General features: G+C 46.9%; 1 protein-coding gene across 1 annotated transcript in view; it reads left to right on the top strand.

Moving 5' to 3' along the window:
* Nucleotides 1–659: 659 nt before the first annotated feature.
* Nucleotides 660–21658, top strand: part of usp43a (ubiquitin specific peptidase 43a) — an 85840-nt gene continuing 64841 nt past the window's right edge. The window contains exons 1-2 of the mRNA XM_035636512.2: nucleotides 660–1518; nucleotides 11596–11766. Coding sequence (XP_035492405.2) covers nucleotides 913–1518; nucleotides 11596–11766 — 777 coding nt within the window. The 5' untranslated portion in view covers nucleotides 660–912. The remainder of the gene's footprint in view (nucleotides 1519–11595; nucleotides 11767–21658) is intronic.

Genomic DNA, 21658 nt, shown 5'->3' with positions numbered 1-21658 from the left:
TCTCTAGTTTCAAAATTCCTCTTGAATACAATGTGATGTTCTTGTTTTGTAAATCATGGTCCCATTTTGAGTAAAATGGACACTAAAGCATGGTATGCATTGGGACGCGGACACAGCGGCGACTGACAGCTGGAACCTTCCAATAGGTGCATGTTGCAGGTGCAGAGGACGAGCTCTCACCTCGCAATGGGCTGCCACTTGGTCATATTGTATTTATGATCAAATATGACTCTGTGGTATGATACCAGGGGAGTCCACTGATCTTTACTATCAATTGTATTACTTCCAAATATATCAGGCAATATCCAACCGGATGTTTTCTTAAGACATCCAGTGAAGGGGCTGTTGTGATTGGTCCCACTGGGGGCAGTTCGAGGCCACATCACATGCTTGACACCTGTCACACGACTACTTCCTTGTTCCTAGTAAAACAATATCTGTCATCTGTTGTTTGCATACACCTTCCTAGCAATCCAGGTTAATTAAATACACGTCTGGGGGGTCATCGCAGCTCCACAGGCAGACAGGAGAGAGGGGGCGGAGGGAGGAGGGGGAGTGAATAGACCGCCGGGCTCTCGATCCGGAGCGGAGAGCCATCGATGAGGAAGTGCAATTGAACCTGCGATGAGGAGGAGGAGGAGGAGGGAGGCGGCTCGTCTGTGTTGTTCCTGGAGACAGCGGCGCCGATCACAACGCGCGGACCGGGGGAGATCACCTGGAGTGACAACAGAATGAAACCGGCGATCATGTGCCTTACTGGTGCCGCGTCGGTGCCACCGCAGCGCCGGGGTTAGTGGCGAGGAGGAGGAGGAGGAGGAGGAGGGGGGAGGAAGGGCAGACAGGCTGGCAGACAGGTGCGACTCCACAGTCTGTTCCGCTTGCTCTCGGTCCCGGTGCGCAGCGCGGAGAGACATGGAGACGCGCAGGGAGAACAAGGTGAGGAGACAACCCATGAAACCGCGGTCGGCGACGCGCAAAGACAAGAAGTCCACGACGGGCAGGTTCGTCCGCAGGAAATCGCTGCGCTCCTTCGGGAATTTCATGGGAAGGATCCTGAAAACTTTGGGCACTTTGGCGCACTTCGGCAACGCGGAGCCGCCGGACGCGGAGGACGACGACGGCGGCTTCGGGCGCAGCGCGGCGGCGGCGGCGGCGGCGCCCTGCCGGGACGCGACGGCGAAGAAGAGCTCCACGACGTCCTCGTCCCACGGCTCGGTGAAGGAGCGGCTGTCGTGGTGCTACGGCGACAAGACGCCCGGCGTGCTGGGGCTGAAGAACCACGGCAACACCTGCTTCATGAACGCCGTGGTGCAGTGCCTGAGCAACACGGACCTGCTGGCCGAGTACCTCGGCCTGGAGCAGTACAGGGCGGACGCGTGCCGCGGGGGGGCGAGGGGGGCCAGGGGAGCAGGAGAGGAGCCCCCGGCCGACCGCGGAGAGGTCACCGTGCAGCTGGCGTCGCTGGTCCGAGCGCTGTGGACGCTGGAGTACACGCCGCAGCTGTCCGTGGAGTTCAAGGTGAGGCCCCCGAGGGTGGCCCCCGAGGGTGGCCCCTCCCCGGGACGCCGCTGCTTTCACCCAGCCTAAGTTCCTGCTGTGCCAAACTTTGTGTTCGTTTCCCCCCACAACTGTTTTGGGAATATGAGTCCATATGTCTTTTCCATGCAGGACGTGGATCCTATGTGGTTTACAACTTTCGATTCAGCTTGTTGCATAAAAAGAAAAAGAAAAGGAAATGATACATGAATGTTGGACAAAGCGTGTCGGGGCCCCAGGCACCCAGGGGGCCTTAAAAACCCCAATGGGTTTTTGATTATCTAGTTGATAACTGGAAATTTGTCTGGGACATGTGCTCTATTAAAGCACAATCACCAGTCACGAGTCATTTTATAATCAAATCACCACGAACTTAATTGAGGCCGCAAACCTGCCACCAGGTAATATTCCAGCACGAGAGAAACAAAAAGAAGTCAGTGTGTCTGTGGTGTTCTGCTCTGTGTGTTTGTGTGCCGCGCTCAACAAATACTTCGAACAAACATGGTCACACACAAACACACACACACACACAAACACAGATTCCTACAGAGTAAGTAGGAGATCAGCATCCCCCCCCGTGGGTTTCTCTAGCCGCGGATGAAGAGATGTCATTGTAGTCGGACTGATCACTGAACTAAATTCCCGCTCCTCCCTCGGAATCTGCTCGGTTACTAGCGGAGCTGTTTATCCGCTCCAGCACTCTGTAGCAAACTTGTGCGTCCTGCGGCGCCTCAGTAGCCGGCCTACAACGCCAGCAGGTACAGGCTACAGTGTTCAGAGGATCTTCTGGGATTTTGTAGGCAGTATTACCAACTATTACGTTCTATATTGATTGAAAAAAAGATAGATTTGAATAAGCTTGTCTCGTTTGTACTTCCTTGCATGTGGTTCAGAGGGCAAGGGTCGACCTGTTCGTCCCATTTCCGTGATTCCTTCAACATGTTTATTATTGTTTGTTGAAGCGGTGGCAGATCTGTGTGCGCATGCCAATCTGGTTACTGATTACACGCAGGTCGCAGCCGCCTGAATCACCTGTCTGACAATCCAGCACTTCGGGTGGTTCGTCTGCATTCCCCCACTGTCACCCGGAGGACGGGCGTACCTGTCTTATTTACGCAAACTGTTCCCTGCCTGTGATGGCGAAGGCGAGGTCTACGTCACACAAGTGCACATTTGTATGAGTCAAATATCAGGATACTAACTCGACAAGTGGTCGCACACTGAGAGCCAGGGCAGCAGGGCCCCCGGGCTTCCCTCTGGGCTTCATCAGATGACGGTCAACCACCAGGCTTGCTGAGTAGTGACTCAATAGTCGCTGCATCGACCACCTGGGTTGAGTCATTGGGGAGACGGTGGGCATCCACATGCACACAAAAACACACGCAAAGCTAAGGCCCATTGTTTTTCGAGCAGAATTAAAACGTTAATTCATGCTTTTATACCGTCCCGTCTTGATTACTGCAACTCACCTTTCACCTTCCTCAGTGAATACTCTCCTGGGTCATTTACAATGTCCAACAAAAGGTCTCCGATGGCACAGATTGTGATTGCTCCAGTCTCCACCCGCTCGCTCTTGATTCCAGAAACCAATTTAAGGTTCTCGGGATCACTTACGATATAGAGCTCTGCAGGGTGAAAAGGCATCTGCCTACATCAGAGGCGTCCTGCAGCCATCGCAGGTCTCTAAGGTCCTCGGATCGAGGGCTGCTGGTAGGCCCGCGATCTAGGCTTGAAAATAAAGGAGACTGTGCTTTTGGGCCAGTAGCTCTGAAACTGTGGAACTCTCTCCAATTGGAATTGTTTTTTTCAGCACTTTATTATGTTTTATCTCTGAACTTATGTTGAAGCTGTATTGCCTCTGCAAAGCACTCTATGATGTCTGTGCTCTCGACAGGTGCTGTATGAATAAAAGTCACTTTCTCACATAGACTCAAAATGTGGAAGCCAGAATGGGATTTCATTTGCCGATTATGATGGAGAAAGTTACCACAAGTTGGTAATAAATCGGATCGCTGATGCATGTAAGCGTGCATGCGTGCATGTGAGACTTTTAGCTCCTGTCGAGTGCAGCTTCACTTAGGGAGTGTCTGCTCACTTTTACAAATAGTCAAATTTGTGATGGTGAAAACATGAAAGCAAGTTCATGTTGCCAACTTCTTGAAAGTTGTGTGAGTAAGGATTTAAGGCATTGAATGTGGAAATACTGGAGTCAATACTCATTATACTTCTGTGGAATTTGCTCTTGGTCACAGTTTGCAAAGCATGATTAATGATTGATTGACGGACTGATCTTGATTTCAACAGAGTTGTTTATGGGGGTGTATACAGTGCCAAACATAGGAAAACAGAATCTCCTTATGGGCCGTAACAATGATTTAATTAATACTGTAAACCTTTTGTGTTGAAGTGGGTTAAAGGTGGCGGCTGACATCAGTCACTGATCTGGCCACCCACTGGAAGGAAACGCTGAACATTAGCCCTTGAACTTAATGTCTGAATGTGCGGACCTGTGTTCAAACAGAGACATTCAATTTTGCCTCTGTGTTGCTCGAATACCTCCCATCAAAGCTGGATGCAATAATATAAAGAAAGCATGTCCTTCACTCCCCCTCTGCTCGCCTCGGCCCGTCGCAGCGGCACAGTGATTTGTGTCTGTCGGCTCATGCCAGGGTGAAGCCGGGGAGAGGATGTTTACTGTATCAAGTGCACTCAGCCTGGGAAGGGAGGATGCCCCCTGCTGAGACGCCTCCAATGGTGTGCACTCAGAGGAAGAGAGAAAGAGAAAGAGGGTGGGAGAGACATTGCCGGTAAACAAAGCTTATAGTCCCCCTCCTGTGATCCTCACAAGACCCCCCCCCCCCCCCGTCTGTACACAGAAAAAAGGTGCATGCAGCACTGGAAAACTGATCATTATTACAAGATGTCTCCCCACTTGCATAAGTGGAATTCTAAGCAGCACCTTTTTCTGACTTCTTTGGGGGGTTTTGGGATTAGGAGTGTGTAGGAGTCATGAGTCAATCAGTTGAATTCACCTCGTCGCGACTGAAGACACGAGAACGGCCCCAGGCTTTTTTACAAAGAGGGCGTTGATGTCAGCATCTAAACGCCGCGTGCATCTTCCTCTGACAAATCCATCTACTCCTGTGTCTCCCGTATTCTGCGCTCGCGGTGAGCAAACATTCAAAATGGAGGGCACTTTTAAATTGATATATATATATATATCTACCACATGATGCCAGTCTTTCTCCCGAATCACAATACAAAGCTGTGCAAAAAGTCGACTTGTGTGTATCACTCACTTTTAACAAGAGCTGCTTGTTGTGGTTGTGTTGGGGCATTTCACACCTGAAAGTGTCTCAGTGACTTTGTTTACCTTTTACATGGGTAGTTATGGTTTCACATTGATATTTAGGGAGCGCACTAAGAAGTGGTCATCACCTACGTGGTCTGCGTCTACCTATACTACATCGGTGTGTTGTCAATTTTGGCGGGTAATATTCTTTCCATTTGAATGGAGAATATGAATGAACCGCTTCATTCATGTCGTTCATTTGGTTGCCACTGTAGTATCATTAGGTTTTACTACTTTCACCAAGTTCAGGTACAAAACACTGGTTTCAAATGGGCCAAATTAACGTTCTTGTCTCTTAAACGGTTTAGATTTCTTCTCCCCCTCCCCTCTTTGATGCGGACAAGGAGCACCACGAAACTTTGGCCTGTTGGTGTCCGGACTGTGTTCTGAGGCAACTTTCACTTTCCTGTTATTTTGATCCGGACTAAACTTGAAAGGTCTGAAGGTCCGGACCAATCAGACGTATTTTTGCCTCACTGGACAGTGTGGATGGTGAAAGAGAAGGATGGTCACCCGCCCATCCCTCATTTGATTCCCACAGCTACCTGTTAAAAGCCCTGTGTCCCTCACCATGATGCTCCCAGATGCATCTGTGCTTACTAGGGATCGACCGATACAGATTTTTAGGGCCGATGCCGATACAGATTTTTTTTTCATCAGCCTTAGCCGATGACCGATTCGGACTGCCGATTTTCTTGAGCCGATATTTGGAGCCGATACTACTTTTGGTCCCTCAATTTAATAGTTAAATAGAATTAAATTCAGCGGGTTGTCTCGTCTGATCTGAGGTCTTAGTCAGAGTGGGGTTATGGCCAAGGCCGTGGCTGGCCTCCCTGGGCATCGGCCGATGCACGTAAAAAACGCAAACATCGGCCGATATTATTTGCCGGCCGATATATCGGTCGAACACTAGTGCTTACAAGTGACAGTGATCTGAGCCTAATGCGACTTTTCCAACTTTGCCATTGCTACCCCACTACACATTTGATGTTGATGAAATCTGGAGGAATGAAGTGTCCTTTCATCAGCTGGTCCAACAGTCGACCTCAACATCAATTCAACTTGATGACGGAGCAAGCTCTTTGTCTTTACTGCTGTACACTTGACCTAAAGGATTTAACAAAACTTTAACTACTTTCAGAAGTTGCGGCGAGGAGTCTGGATTCATCTTTTTTTTCTTTTAACGCTTGACAGAACGCAGCTCTGCGAGGCCCGGGGAGCTCAGCCGCCAGGATGAAGCCTGGCGCTCTACGTAGTCTTCTTTGTTCTGGAAGTGCAGGAATGTGTGACAGTGAGGCAGGGGGCGGAGAGAGTGATGGTCTGTTTGTCTCTTCTTGTCTCTGCTCTCCTTCAAGGACCACGCTTATTCTCACCCTTAGTGCTGAAAATGTATACACTAGTGTAGACAGACAGACAGACAGACAGACAGACAGACAGACAGACAGAAACACACACACAGACACACACAGACATGGCAGTTGGGATACGCACCACCTGGACGCTGCTGAATTTGCACAGTGCGGCTGCCTCTCGTTTCAGCACTTTTTCCTGTGGCGCAGATGTGGGACCATTGCTTTTTGGAGATTTCAGCAGTGTCAACAGTATGAGGCTAGAAAATCTGCTGTGCACCTTTTAAGCACAGAACAGATATTATAGTCAGTGTATATTATGTTTGGCCACAGACGTGCAGCGGGATCTATGTCTCAGCCTATGAAGTGCATGTGAAGTAGCAATACTTACAACGCTTCATCTCACACAAACACAAGCTAGACAACTCGCACGTACTCTAACAGTCACCATGGGCTGTTTTGGAAGCAGCATGCATTCCCACGACTCAATGAGCCGCACTCCATTATACCTACACCGCTGTGACAAAAAGCAATACAGAGACACAAGAAGAAGTGCGTCTGCGCCGTATCCGTGTCAGAACTACAATATGAGATTTTCACCTGGTGTGGTTCCCTCCCATGATTTATGTACCGAGCCTGAATGACACGTCGTGGGAGGCCTCGGGAATAAATCAATCTTTAATGTTCTGGGGTGTGAGACCGCCGATCACTGAACTGTGGAGGCGAGTCTGGGATGATTCTCCTGCTTTCTCTCAGTGAAGGGAGGCACATTGAAACGGTATTTGTTCATACAGCTCTCGATAACGTGACCGATGCAGCCTCCTTTTGAGTGGATTTAGGGGGTTGGGGTGGAGTGGACTCAAACTTCGTACTTTATTAGTATTATCCGTGTCATATATGGGAAAAGGTGTATTTATGAATTATGTTTTCTATGCACCTTATTTTAAAATGCAAGAAATCTGAAAAAGAAAAGAGTTTTTACTTTCTTAGCTTAGTTGAAGTACACAAAGTGCTTGAACAACTAGGAATGACCTCAGTTATGAAGGAATTGTGCGTGGATGTTGGCTCCCGGTTTTAGAACAATCCTAGATCTGCCCCTCAGCTTCTCGGCCTCAGTTGTGTCTGAGTATTTATATCTCTGTTTCGGGCAGAGCCCTCCCTGGGCTGTGAGCCATTCAGAGGTGATTATCCCATTGCATCTCTTATTTCTTACTGATTGCCAACAAATCCTATACAGTAGGGACATCTGCGGACATGCAGGTTTTGTCCGGCGTCGATGGGCTGACACCATTATTTGTAGATTTCCAAGCTTCTCAAGCATTATAGACAAATGATGGGTCTGATTAAAATAAATGAATAAGAATTTAGATTTGACCTAAAAAAAAATACTTGCCTGTTCTGGCACAGGAAGGAGCAGTTGGAATTCAATTGGACTTGTAAATGATGGTAGAATGGGAAGGACAGGAGCTACACTGCTGAGAGCTGCTTGCCTCCTTATCTCTCTGCTCTCTCTCTGTGTGTGTGTGTGTGTGTGTGTGTGTGTGTGTGTGTGTGTGTGTGTGTGTGTGTGTGTGTGTGTGTGTGTGTGTGTGTGTGTGTGTGTGTGTGTGTGTGTGTGTGTGTGTGTGTGTGTGTGTGTGTGTGTGTGTGTGTGTGTGTGTTTTTTCATGGGGTAGCAGTGGTGAAAGGAGCTCAGCTGCGACTGGTTAGTAGACAGAATGGTTCTTATATGATAGAGAAGGGAAAAGGAAGAGCGAAAGTGGATGGTGAGGTTGTGTGTATTTCTTTGTGTGTGAGAGGGTTAGAGAAGTGAGAGAGAATAGACAGATGAAACGCAGCATGAGGGGAGAAAGGGTGTTATAAGTGGAGGCTGTAACTGATGACCTCCCCGAGTCCGGTATGTTCTGACAGTAGAGGTGAGTCGGCAACATCAGGCCGCTGAAAAATGAAACTGTAAATGGAGCAGCCAGTAATGACAGAGTCTATACCAGCCTCATACCAACCTGTGTGTGTGTGTGTGTGTGTGTGTGTGTGTGTGTGTGTGTGTGTGTGTGTGTGTGTGTGTGTGTGTGTGTGTGTGTGTGTGTGTGTGTGTGTGTGTGTGTGTGTGTGTGTGTGTGTGTGTGTGTGTGTGTGTGTGTGTGTGTGTGTGTGTGTGTGGGGTAGGAATGGGTTGTGTGTTTGGAAAAGAAGAGCGTGTCCAGTTCCTCTTCAGGTTATACACGGTCACAATTTGTCAATATCACTCTCTGTCGGCCACTAAGGAATCCATGCAGGCCTGTTTGGCAGGCGGGACCGCGATGAGGTGAGCTGGTGTAAATGAGTTGTTTCTTTTTAGGGGGAGAGAGGAGGGTCAGTGGCTTGATGTATGTTGATGGTGAATTCCCAGCCTCCCGGCATGCTGATCCGTCATTGTTTACAGAGGAGGAGGGCGTGAGGAGGAGGGCGTGAGGGGGAGGTAGTGGTGTGAGGTGAAGCAAAGGTAAGCAAGATAGGACACAGACATCTGTGTGTGGAAGCAGCTGGATGCTGCCAGAGTGCAGCCCCGCCTCTGCTGACCGCGGGGAGGTCATGACCTCTGCCATGGAGACTGCGCAGGTTTCTGGCTGTGTTTTGTCATTCTGTCATCTTTATCTTCAATGCTCTCTTTGTGGGAAACTGTGCTACATTTGATTTTTTTTGTTTTGTCCCCTGAGTCGAAAAAACCTGCTTCCCAAATCAGACCCGGAACCGCCGTTTTGAAACCTCTAGTTTTGCATTTTTACCAGCGGCATCTTGTTTTTTTTTGTGGAAAACAGTCGTAACCATATTTGGAGGAATGGGGGGTCGGCCTGACTGAGAGCTCATGCACCTCACATCCACCCGAACCTGCACCCATTGGACGGTACAAGCTGTCAATCACGCTGTATCCGCGCATCAAGAAAATGATATGAATCAAGTGAGAGTTATAATCATTTCCCTCCGGAGTCGCCCTCTACAGGTCATTCATGAGAATACAGGACCCGGTGATATATTGTATATATAACGCAATTATTCTCTGTAACTTTGTTCCTAATATATTTGGTCTTTTGATGGAGTAAGGTATCGACGGTAATTATTCATTTTAAAAGTGGATTATCAAGTGAGGAACGGCGTCTTATCGAAGTGTGTTCATTTGAAATGCAGTGTAATGCACACAAAGCCTAGTTTCATATGCTGTAAGTTGATTGACGAATCAAAGTCAACAAATGAAACAATAGTCACTTCAGGCGTTTGAAGTGAATTAAGCCTCAACCCACCATGTCGGCTCAGGCCCACTCAGGTGTGGGCTGAGAATCCGATCCTCGGTCTAGACTGATCAATAGCTCTTACAAAAAAGTTCTGTGCTTCTTCAAGTTGACTCTGCTTTCATCCTCCCCTTGACTATCTCTCAAGTGTTTGCTCAACAAACACTCAAGATCCCACCAGAGCTGTGCTCAGGTCAGCCTGCAGGAACCCTGCTCATGTTTGAAGAGGAACTCGGTGTTTCAACCTATTTGATATCTTCTCGCCCTTGTGTCTCCGGCTCCTCTTAGTCGCTATCATTTTCATGTCTGTCATCACTTTCTTTTCAAGAAATCAATTTAAAATATATTGATGCTTGGAACTACACTTCGCTAAATCTTCTCGGCTGCCTTTGAGGCTGTGGCACATTTCACCAGAGATGCACTGAGAGACAAAACTGTCTGTAACAGATATCAAAGAGATGAGCAAAACTGCCGTTCCCAGCTGACACGCGCACACACACACGCACACACATGAGGCCCTTGCAGAGGACCCCCCCCCCCTTTCCTTCCTCCCTCTTGTCCTTTGTGTTTTCGCCCCTCTTATGCTTTTTTCTCAGCTTTCAAAAAGTGCGCTGCCTCTATTTTCTGACTTTTCATTTCTGGGCCGGAATCACAACGACGACGTCCTTTCAATAAGGCCGACAGCGAAAACACACTCGCAGGTCTGTTGAAACTCCGCCAGCACCCCTCCCTTACACACCACTGCTCCCTCTCTCCATCTGTCCCTCATCCCTCCGTCCCCTGTCGGTGCTGCCTCGTAGTGATGAAGCTCATTAGCGTGTGTGCGTGTGTGTGTGTGTGTGTGTGTGTGTGTGTGTGTGTGTGTGTGTGTGTGTGGTGTGGTGTTGTGTGGTGTGTGTGTGTGTGTGTGTGTGGCAGGGGGGGGTTGGCAGCGGGGGGTCACCACTGTGTTTATATTTAGATACAGGGCTACTGCAGGTATGATGTGGTGATTTTTAATGAGGCGTGGAGCAGAGCCTGGATGCTGTCAGTCACCCACAGAGAGGGAGAGTGATGCAGAGGCAGAGATGTAGCCACCTAGTGCGTCGCATTCAAGCCGTCATTAGTTTTGTCTGTCATTTTACTCTGTCTGACTCATAAACTCGCAATCCTTCCCTCATAATTGAATTAGACCCACTGGCTGATTTGTGTTTTTCTTCTTCTGGTGACACAACACACACAGTCGGGTTTCAGGATATCCTCTGCAAGGGTCATGAATGTGTTGAGCGTTGGGATCACGGCTAACTCAATTTTAAGGTTTTGGCAAATTTGCCAGAAGTGTTTCGATATCTTGTCAGATTGGTGTATGTTAGAGATATAAGTGTACCACATTTTGAGATGTTTTGCTTCTTTCTCGTTTTTTTCTCTAAGGAGACACTTGAACACATTCACAGACAAATGCAACACAGAGCATTTGAAATTAGCAGTTGAGCTTCACAAATTTAGAGAATAAAAAAGGAAAGATAGTGCACATACAACTGGCTAACTTTGAGATTTGTGCAAGCTCTTTTTTGCACTGAAGTTTTCGAATGACCGATGATATTTAGAGAATAGAGCTGTGACGATCATCCGAAAGACAGAAAACTAGTTTATCAGTGGTTTTAATAATTTTTCAAGAAAACATACCAAACATTTGCCTGTACCAGCTTCTTTAAATGTGATGAATTTGCCAGATGTTGATGTATGTACAGTAGCTGGTGATCACTTTGCACCTGCTCTCTGCTCTGACTTGACACTCTCCTGTTCAGATATCACAAAAAGCTCCTTTTTCTCCCCGGGTGCAACATCCAAAGAGACTTCTGAATGAATTTTACTATGCGATCTTAGAATAGTGAAACAGTGTCTGACAGATGTTACTAAATGAGTTTACATTAAGTGATAAGAGAGAGAAATGTCCCTGCCCCCCCCCCCCCTTCTCTCCGGAACCAGATCTTAACTCCCACGTTTCTTGTGATCATGACCTCATTTTTTTTCCAGAAAGGATGTCAATATTTAATGTCTTTTGAAATTACTTAAAGTGGCAGATTAATTACGATGTCTCTTCTCTCCTCAGAGCATAGTGGCCAAATACGGCTCTCAGTTTCGTGGGAACTCCCAGCACGACGCCCTTGAGTTCCTCCTCTGGCTTCTGGACAGAGTTCATGAAGATGCCAGTTCCAGCACCAACAACAACAACGGCAGCAGCAGCAGCAGCAGCAGCAACAAGACCAAAGCTGATGCCAAGGTGAGTCCACGCCGCTGGTGTTTATTGCCTTGACTGGTTTAAAAATGTGATCAGTGATTTGGCTCATAAGATTGCTCATCATGCAGGCACTGCTGTTGCTTGGATTTTTAGTTATTTTGATACCTTTGTTTAATGATAGAAAGAGTTGTTGCGTCCCTTACCTCAGTCCTCCTTGAGCTCCTCTGCTTTTCAAAAATGTAGTAATTTAATCACCAGATTGACAAAGTAAACAAATTCAATTTTTTAAATAACCATCATCACGAACGACGCTATTGCAATAATCAAAAGTTCACAGCAGCGCTAAACCCACATCTCAGCGTGCAGAATCCAAATGGGCACTCAAGGTGCTTGAATCCTTCCAGCTCGTCTCTTTTCCAAATTCACTTTTTACTAACTACGCACATGATTCCACAGCGAAAACACAAATCTCCGACAGCAGATGCCTTTATGATTCAGCTTAAGTTGCACAAACCGCGTTGTACACGGAGACCGTTGTTTAATGAGAGCAGTGATTCAGTTGGGGATGCGGTTGTAGGGCCAGGCGTCCCCAGTGGGCCCTGCTGCGGTCACAGCAGCACAAGGGTTATCTGTTTCATTCATGTCAACAACAACAACTACAAATCACTTCACTCATGTTTACAAAAGAAGAGCACATTTTTTGGAGATGTGCTCCAGCTAAACCAGAAACTCCAAACATCCCAGAATGGAGCTCCACGTGGCTCTGGTTCCGTGATGAGTCCAACTGCAGCGGTTCAACTGAAACCCAGTGGGTTTTGGTCTGAAATGAACCCGTGTGAGGAGGATGAGGCGTGTGGCTGTTCCCCCTCTCTGTCTCTGACATTCACCTGGCAACCTTATACTCTGGAAATGAGCCCGGACTGGACTTGATGTGATGCGGTGAGAGTGCATGAAGGGCAGACACATCACGACTGAGCTGATGACTTTTTACCATGACTGGGGTCTGACATTGGCGCTAGCCGAGAAAAAGGAAGAAGCCCGTCTTCGGTGGAGAAATATACTGGACGGCAAAAAATACACATTAATACAACTAAACTACATTACAGGAAATTGCTGTTTAGTAATGTTGTGGTTATAAGAAGTCTTTCTTTGTCCCGTCTTTATATTGTGTTCCCTCTGTTTGCAGTTGATTCTCTGTGACCATAACACAAACCTCAAATTTCAAATAGTTCCTTCACCGGTTGTGTGTTGCACCAGTTCTTCACAGAACATCTGTGGTCCCTTTGTCGTGTGGGTGGTCAATTATCATGAGTTAAGCTAAAACTCAAGTGATTTGCAGTGCGATGACAAAGCAGCGATGAGTGCCAGGAAGTCGTAAATTGAAACACCAAATCTTCTCTGGTTCCTGAATGTTACGCTCGCTGTAGTCCCTGAATACAAACACAAATTACACACATTATTCTTGACGTGAATTTACCAGCGTGTGACAGGCGATCCAAAAAAGGGATTTCAGTTCATCACACTTGAATACAGACGTTATATATCGATGCACGCAACAACTTCTTTTGTTTTCTTGACTTAACTTTGTCTGTGATGGTCGTCCTCACTGTATTTGGAAAGGACCTGTGTGTGTGTTTGTGTGCACATTTAAGACATTAAATGATTAATATGCAGCCCTGCTGTGATCAACTCCCCCTGTGACAAACCCCTTGAGTTTAATTACATTTGCGAAGTATCATCCCGTTTGTCCTCGTTGGCCGGAAGTTTGGCGGCACTGTTCGGGGCTGTCCGCTGACAGGCCCTCCAGCCCTCTTAGTAAATGTTGTGGGCTGATTTGTCACTGTGCTGCCACCCAATGCCCAACTGCCCCTCCCCGACAGCCGCGCTAATAGAGGCGGCCTTTATGCCACATAAAGAGCTTTGGGCCGTGGCTCTCATTAGACGACCAGTGAATCGTGGTATCATAAAGCCGGCTTTCCCCGGCTGCCGCTGCGAGGCAGACGAGAAGGAAAAAAAACCGCTGGCTTCCTCACACCGGGAGGGAACATGTCTGATTTTGTGAAATGAAAAGCTCGTCCCCTTTTCCCCGTAAATTGATTTCATTCATGTGGCACAGTTGCACTCATGCTTACACTGCTGATGTAATATGAAAACCTTGGAGCTCCAGCTTTGGAGATTACACGCTCCTCTGTGTGTTTTTTAGAAAAAGCGAGTAACCTCCTTTTCAAAGGCAGTCATGAAAAGCATACCCCCCCCCCCCCCCCCTTTGAGTGTTTTGATGCTTCCATTGCAGTCCATCGTAGTCGTGCATACAGCTGGCTGAAATCAGGTTACATCATCAGTTTCTCCGAGACAGTGTGTAACTAATTTGTCTTTATCTCTTCATCTCATGCTCATTAGACATTTAGTTAATTAACAAATCCCTGACATTGACTACATGACACTCATCTCCCTGGTTGCTGCTGTTAGCCGAGTCTCCAGTGCGGTTCCATACACTTCATGACTTGCATTGATTAATCTCCAAATAAGAGTTAAGTGTCAGTCTAATCTATACACACGCACTCTCCCTCTCTCTCTCTCTCACCCACACATTCTCTTTCTATTTCTTTTTCCGTCTCCCTTGCTCGTTCTGTCTTTCCTGTTTCTTTCAAAGCCGTGTCCGACCCAGTAGGTGAAGAAGAGTTGCCTGACGTTGTTGACCCACAAAGTTGAACCGGGGGAAGAGGTATTAGACAGGAAATTCAAATATTTCAACGGATACAGGGTCCTATTGAAAAATGAAGAAAGTCCCTGACTCCGCACTCTCGACCTTTTCTTTGACAAAACCATCAAAAAGTGCATTTGCTCCTCACTGCTTTGCCGAACCTCCTTTGCTCATGTTGAGTCTTAGAAGACACTTTCAGATGACAAGGGAGCGACGGAGGACTATGGAATCCTTAGGCAAGTCTTTTGGCAGGTCAGACGCACAGTAAGATGGAGTGGTGGCCGAGTTGGGCAGCAGGGGGAGAGGGAGGCAGGGAAGTGACTTTGATTGCTCGGCCTGTCACCGGAGCCTGGGGGGCAGGGGTCTAGGATGACAGGGGTCCTGCTGAGCTGACAGAAACTTAACAGCGGCAACGGTTTTCCCTGTCAATTTCACAGACATTCAACGAACGGCACCTTGGTCTGACTCGGACGATCTCTTGCTGCCTTCTTCATGTGTGAACAAACGGTGAACTCACATTGCCTTATTGATGTTATCAGTTTCCCTTAAATCCGAAATATGGCCAAATAAGCACTTTTGCTTTTTGCTTTGACACTAAATCCTCACCTCTCATCATGCGATAAGACTCCATTACTCTGTGATGTGACCCTGCTCTGCTGCTGCACCAAACAGACACTTTCAACCTACAATTTCGGTCTAGCTCAGTATTGATAACTAGAGGTTTACAAATATATAGTTAGCATGTGATTGTATCATGTGCATGTGAGCCCGAACACAACGGCGACGACAGTTACAGCCCTCCTTTCGACCTGTGCGTCGCCTGCGTCTGTCACACTTTTTGACAGCCCCTCTCTAATGTTGCGACGTTTTTTCCTCGGCCTCATTATAATTCCTGTCATGACTTATTCTCCGGAGATGTGTTGAAATTCTCAGAGAACAAGTGTAATCAGTTCCTCTCTGCGCAAGTTCACGATTCACCGTGTCACTCTGCTCAAGTCTGGATGGAACATTGGTTGTCGGGAAAAACGCGAACATTTGTTGTTTGTACATGCTGTTTTGTTTTTTTTTGTTTTTTCTCGTGAAGACAGATGCGCGTCTTTACCACACTGATTCATCGTAGGGTTTTGAACACGTTCAGAGCAACTCGGGCAACTATAGGGTGGTGTGAGGTAGATGTACTGTATATGTCTATGTATTTATAATAATCCACTGATGAATACAAACGTGCGGCTCATTGATTTTAACCAGATGTTGATACAGTATTGGCATACGTGGATATTTATTGATTGATTTAAGGCCATGTATCTGTGTAGGTGGCTTCCTTGAAATGTCCAAAGACGTACAGTATATATTATGTTAAAGAGAAACAAATGGTCCCAATGTGCTCATGTGAAACAGGGTCTACTGTGATGGCCTGCGGACCCGTCCGGGCTGTACGCTGCTGCCTCCCTCTCGGTGCGTGCTGTGATAGGTTTAAGCCCCCTCGCCGAGTCTGAATGGGCTAAGTGGTTTAGAATGCATGGATGGCTTTATTGATTTATTTGGATTACCATTAGCTGGCCCCAGAGAGACGGCCAGACTTTTAGGGTCCCTTTGCACAGGCTAGTATTTACGTAAAAAAAGAACACCAGAGACAACGTAATGCAGTCGAGTGCAGTGCAACGATAACTGCAGCCTCCGAAAATTCTTTGACGGCCTTAAACCAAAACAGTAAGCATGATAGAGCTTGGACTTATTGAAAAACTGCTGTACTGTGGACAGGAACTTGCGTGTAAGTTAAAAGTCATCATGCGGTAACTTTTGCGAAGCAGCAGAACTGCTGTAGTGTGACATGCAGCAGGGTCCACTAGTGTTACAAGCCCTTCATTGTGCGAGCACACCGGATCTACGAGCAGCAGTGTGACCAGTCCGGCAGCTTCACCCAAGTGACATTACATAACACAAGACTGAACACACACGAAGGCAGCTCAGTAATGTTAATCCTGCCTCCGGTGGGACCTCACTCGAACCCGCTCGGCCTCCCCCTCGCTTCACTGGCACCACATCAGCAGGATTCTCTACCAGCGCGCACAGAAGAGCACATTAATGGTTTGAGACATTGTGGTGCGCAAAGCCATGACTTTATTCCTTTTTTTCCCCCCCACTGTCTTTGACAGACGAGCAGCGTGACATAGATACAGTATATGAGTGCTGAAAAGATCTGATCACATGTTGCCAAAGTGGCAGCTACTGTCGCTCAGCAAGTGCTTGAAAAGGCGGGAGGAGAAGCTTGAGCTACAAGCGAGGGAGGCGTTTCCTCGACCTACTGGTTGCAGTGCAGAACATCGCTGCCTTTGAGCCGTGGCGGATTATAGGACAACTTATGTTCAGAATCGCACTCGCACTTGGTGCATTACATTATCCCTAATAGGTCTCTGCAGTTTTTTCAAAATATGACGACGATTGGCAAAACTACCAGACCCGAAAATACCTGGTGAGAAATATGGCTCAAACCAAACGAACACACACGTCCACACTGTTGTCGGAGAGTGGCATCGATTTCCCAGTGTTCACTGAGTGAGCGCATGCAGCGCGGTTGCATTTTGCCTCGGGCTCTTCTATGTGAGTGGGATTAAAAAAAAACTTGCGTAGGAGGTTTGCCAGTGTAACTCCGCTGCCAAAAAAAATATGTTTGCATTATTCCATTTTAAATAATGGTCGGCATTTCTACCCCAGGAGGGGTCGACTGTGGAGGAGGAACGAAAAGTCTCCTGGTACTGAAGCCAAACGCACAGAACTTTGAAAATCAGTCACTTGTAGCAATCTTCAACCAATGGGAGACAAGGGGCAAGTTCAGCCACAGCAAAACCTCCATTTAAACCGAAACAGTGATGAACACCTCGTTTTGTTTCAAACACACTGCCTTTTTTATTTTTTTAACACGGTGGAGTTTATATACTTGCCGCTGCTGATTAGACAACGCCCGCAGTTTCACGTTTCCAGTAAAATATATTGCTCAAACTGCAAACTGTAGCAAAAGGGTGAACACCCTCGTTGAGAGTGAACAACAGATAACGGAAGTAAAACACAAGTATCGGTGACCAGACAACAAAGGCACGGAGCAGGCAAAGGGGCAAAAAGGTGCCATGAACACATTGGGTGAATGATTTCTCAATATTAAAGGTCTTTTACACAGCTCACATGCAGGGTGACATAGGGGGAGCTGTGATTGGTCCTTGATCTGGTGTCTCCCTCATCTGTGTCAGTCATCGAGCATCATTGCTCAGATATTACATACTAATGTAAAATGTCCTAATGTTTTTGGTGTCAGACAAAAACATTAGGACATTTTATATGAAAGTAAGGCTTAAAACAGTCTGTGATTGAATTATGAAGAGGCTGTTGACAAGATGTTCTTTACCATGAGTATAGCACCATGAAGAGGCGTTTTGGCACAACATAAAGCAACCTCTTCTGAATAATTTCAGTTGCAGAATGACAGTAACACTTTGCGAATGAGATAATGCAAGTGTCCCATAATATTGCAAATATACTGAGTAATTAGATAACTTTTTTTCCCCCAAGAGAGAATAGCTGTTGAGGCTCAAGAAGGCGTTGTTAAAATTTAAAAAACATAAATCAGAACATTTCTCATATTTTAAAAACTTAATAACCTAGAACTTGAAAATAGACTTAATTTCACAGATAGTGCAGATTGCACTATTAATAATGTAGGTGCTTGACTGATTACCAACAGACCAACTAATGCCAAAGATCAGACTCTGGTATTTTTTTGTCTTCGGAGACTGATTATGTAAGATTAGGTGATCTTAGTGTGACAAATCCCCCTGTGACCAAGTGTGTGGGTGTGCAGCATACAGGTAGTGTAGTTTGCAGAGGGTGATGTCACACACACACACACACACACACACACACACACACACACACACACACACACACACACACACACACACACAAGAGCAGGGTTTTTGGTGCAAAGCGGCAGTCGCAGTGTTAAGTGACATTTGCATGTTGATGTGAAAACAGGTGAGGAGCTGGAGGCTTTGGTGATGTAGTGACGTAGGTGGTGAACTGTCATTGCTGGCAAACATAACATGGCGTCACTCGCTGACCCTGCCCCGTTTGTGTCCGTCCGTCGTAACAACGGAGCTTCCCTCTATTTTCCCTCCACTGTTCTGTTTACTCTCCCCTGGCATTTTGCTCACCGCTGCGCACCACGTGCCTTCAATGTGTCTGTTCCGGAACAGCTTATACTGGGACGCAGAAAGTTAAATAAACGTCAACGCTGCAACGAATCATTAAATCAAAGTTCACCAAAGTTGAACTCTTCACAAATTATTCACCAACTTCTGGTGTAACCATCCCTTAATAAACTACTGAGGGCATGAATATGATTTTCGCCCAATCGACTTTGTCACAGATCAAAATTCTTACATGCTACTATTTTGCTGAGACAGTGTGAGGCTTTTCCTGCTGGTGGATAAAACAAGCAATTGTTGCACCCAGAGCTCATTCCTGTTTGTCGGTTGGGCCGGGCCGTTATCACGCACCGCCGTTTCCTTTCAAAGCTATGTCTGTTGCCAAGATCAGAGAGTGACCGATGGACGGAAAGGCCGACCATCAGACAGCATGTCCTGCCCTCCCCCCGGTGTCGGTGTCACATCCAGGTGGAGTCGTTCCTGTGTGACGCCTTCGGTAGCCGTCCGCTCGCCCTCGCCCTTCACCGTTCAGCGCCCTTGTGGCAGTGTCGGCATCTGTTCAGTACTTCAGGCCTTCTCAACACCAAGTCTCCCTTCAGCCCGTATTACATGTATTTCTGAAAGTTGATATTATACCCGTGTGAAGTGGTCTGGACAGAGTGGACAGGGTCAGTTAACCCCCCCCCCCCCCCTTATCCTGCCCGTCTAATAGGCAGTTTAAACTTCTGACACAAACCTCTGCCTCTGCTTTTTGAAACATTTCTGCCTTCTCTTTTCATGCCACGGCTTCATCCATTATTCACTTTCCCTGTGTTTTTTTAAAGCCTCTCTCATGACGTAACGTCTCGATCTGTCAGCTAGTGAGAGACGAATGAATGAGTAGGCCTTCTCCTTCCCCCGTCACTCTCGCTCCCCATCCACTGCCTTCAACTCCGCTAGACTTTCTGCAGAGATATGAGACGGATTGTTTGGTGGGGGTTTGTGCTGCTGTGTGTACTGAGATGAAACAAAGTTGTTGACTTTGCATTTTTCTTCTGCCCTGTGAAAGAAGTTGCACTGACATCGCTTTAATATTCCTCTGAGGCATCGCTGAATTGACACTACACACTGCCTATGCATTGGTGCTTGTGAAAAAAAGCTGCTGCTACTTGGACTTAACTTGGCAATGGAGAAACCCTTCCACTTTTTGACCTTGTCCATTTATGTCCCCCACGTTTCTCTCTGCTCACTTTGTCTCATGTCTTTAGCAATTCACTGAAGGAAATTAAAAGGAATCTATAGTGATGATCTATAGTGATGGAGGGTTGGCATCCAGTGACAAGTGCTCACACAACACTTCGATTTGTCCCGTCTTTTCACCGTACCACACTTGAAAGACATCTGTTAGAATACAGATTGACAATAAGGAGGTGTGCTCGGAAAGCAAGCAAGGAAGAAAGAGAGGCCAAAAGACACTGTTCTATTCAGTTTGAGAGGATCGGTGAGGTGGGAATGGAGATCCTACGGGCACATGAAAACAGAAACGGAGTCGGGCCAGCGGATCTTGCATCAGCACCGTGAGGATGTGTTGATGGTGTCAAAGAAAGTTCGTTTTGGAGAATGCCAGCCACGTCAGCCCCTGACGCAAAAATGCCATGATGTCTCACTCTGTTACATTTGTTGGGACTCCATAAACACTCCCTAATGTTGACACGACAGCGCTGTGCAGAGAACCCACGCACTGTGACAACGGCCAAATTTCATTTCGACCTGACGTCAAGCCAACCACTAACAGCTGATGTTGCCACCGCTGAATCTTTTCTACACGGAATTGCTCATGATGTTTGCTAATGATCGTTAGTGTTGGAGCTCAGTAAACCTGGAAGTCTTGTTTCTGTGCACCCAATGAAGGCAAGTTCAATGTTTTGAGATCTGTCTTGCTCTAGTTTGGTCTCCACCAGCTCTTGAAGGAAAAACCAGGCGCTTTAGCTGCTTGATGCTGAACTGTATTAATTAACCAGAAAATCCCTAACTTTGTCTGGACAGATGTTTTTATGTTTTTAGATTGTTTGTATATATTTTTTCCGCTTTTTAGCTAAAAAACCTCTCACTGCGGCGACTTGAAAGTATGCTGATCTGGACTTCTAAATCATTTTTTAATATTGGCCAATAACGTCAGAGAAATTAGTCCGAGAAGAAGTATCAATAATTCATTGGGTAGCCCTCTTTAAATTACATCTATCTTAGGCAGATTCCACCACAGCCCTCCCAGATTTCATACAAAATGGTCAGATTATTTCAAAACGTACCTGCCAGAGGACTCCCAGGCTTGTTATACATAAAACGGGCCACTCTCAGAGTCAGGATCAGCTAAAACTATAAAACCCTTGCCCCGATTAAATTGAAACCAGCACACAACTGAAAAGAAATCTCTAGAAGGAATGTTGTTGACCGTCATGCCAGTGTTTGCTAAAAATCTGGATAGACCTGTCCTGCCCTGCAGTAGAAATCGCTGAAAAGGAGCCTGACGTTTCTGTGCAAGAAGCAACATAGACGAGAGTCGGAACCAGAGTAGCCAGAGCTTGTGAGTCAAGAGATCTGTAAGTCAAGGGACCCCCCCACCCCACCCACCCAGTTGTGAAGCAGCGTAACAGAGGAGCGCTGTGACTGAAATGCCATGCTGCGGGTCGTTATGAAAAATTAAATATTTCCCTCTCAGGGGGCCAAGCTGTTGCCCAGAGAGAGAGAGAGTCGGACACAGAGGAGATCCATAAGTCGCAGCAACACTAGCCAAGCAATTGATTCATGCTCAGGAGATGGAAGCGGGTTCATCCCATTGAGTGTGTGTGTGTGTGCGCTAGTGCGTGCGCGCGCGTGTGTGTGTGCATGCATGCATGCATGCATGCGTGTGCGCGCGTGAGTGTGTGTTCATGTGTGACAGCGGGTAGAGGAGATTTTAGGATGAGCTTTTAAAACCCTCTCTTGCATGTTTGACAAGAGCAGACAGAGTTGGCCTTTCCTGCTCCTTCTCGCTCTTTTCTTCAACCTCGTA

This window comes from Scophthalmus maximus, chromosome 8, assembly GCF_022379125.1.
Source record: "Scophthalmus maximus strain ysfricsl-2021 chromosome 8, ASM2237912v1, whole genome shotgun sequence".
Taxonomy (NCBI): Eukaryota; Metazoa; Chordata; class Actinopteri; order Pleuronectiformes; family Scophthalmidae; genus Scophthalmus; species Scophthalmus maximus.
Note: the sequence above shows the minus strand (reverse complement) of the source record. Positions and strands in the feature narration are given on the sequence as shown.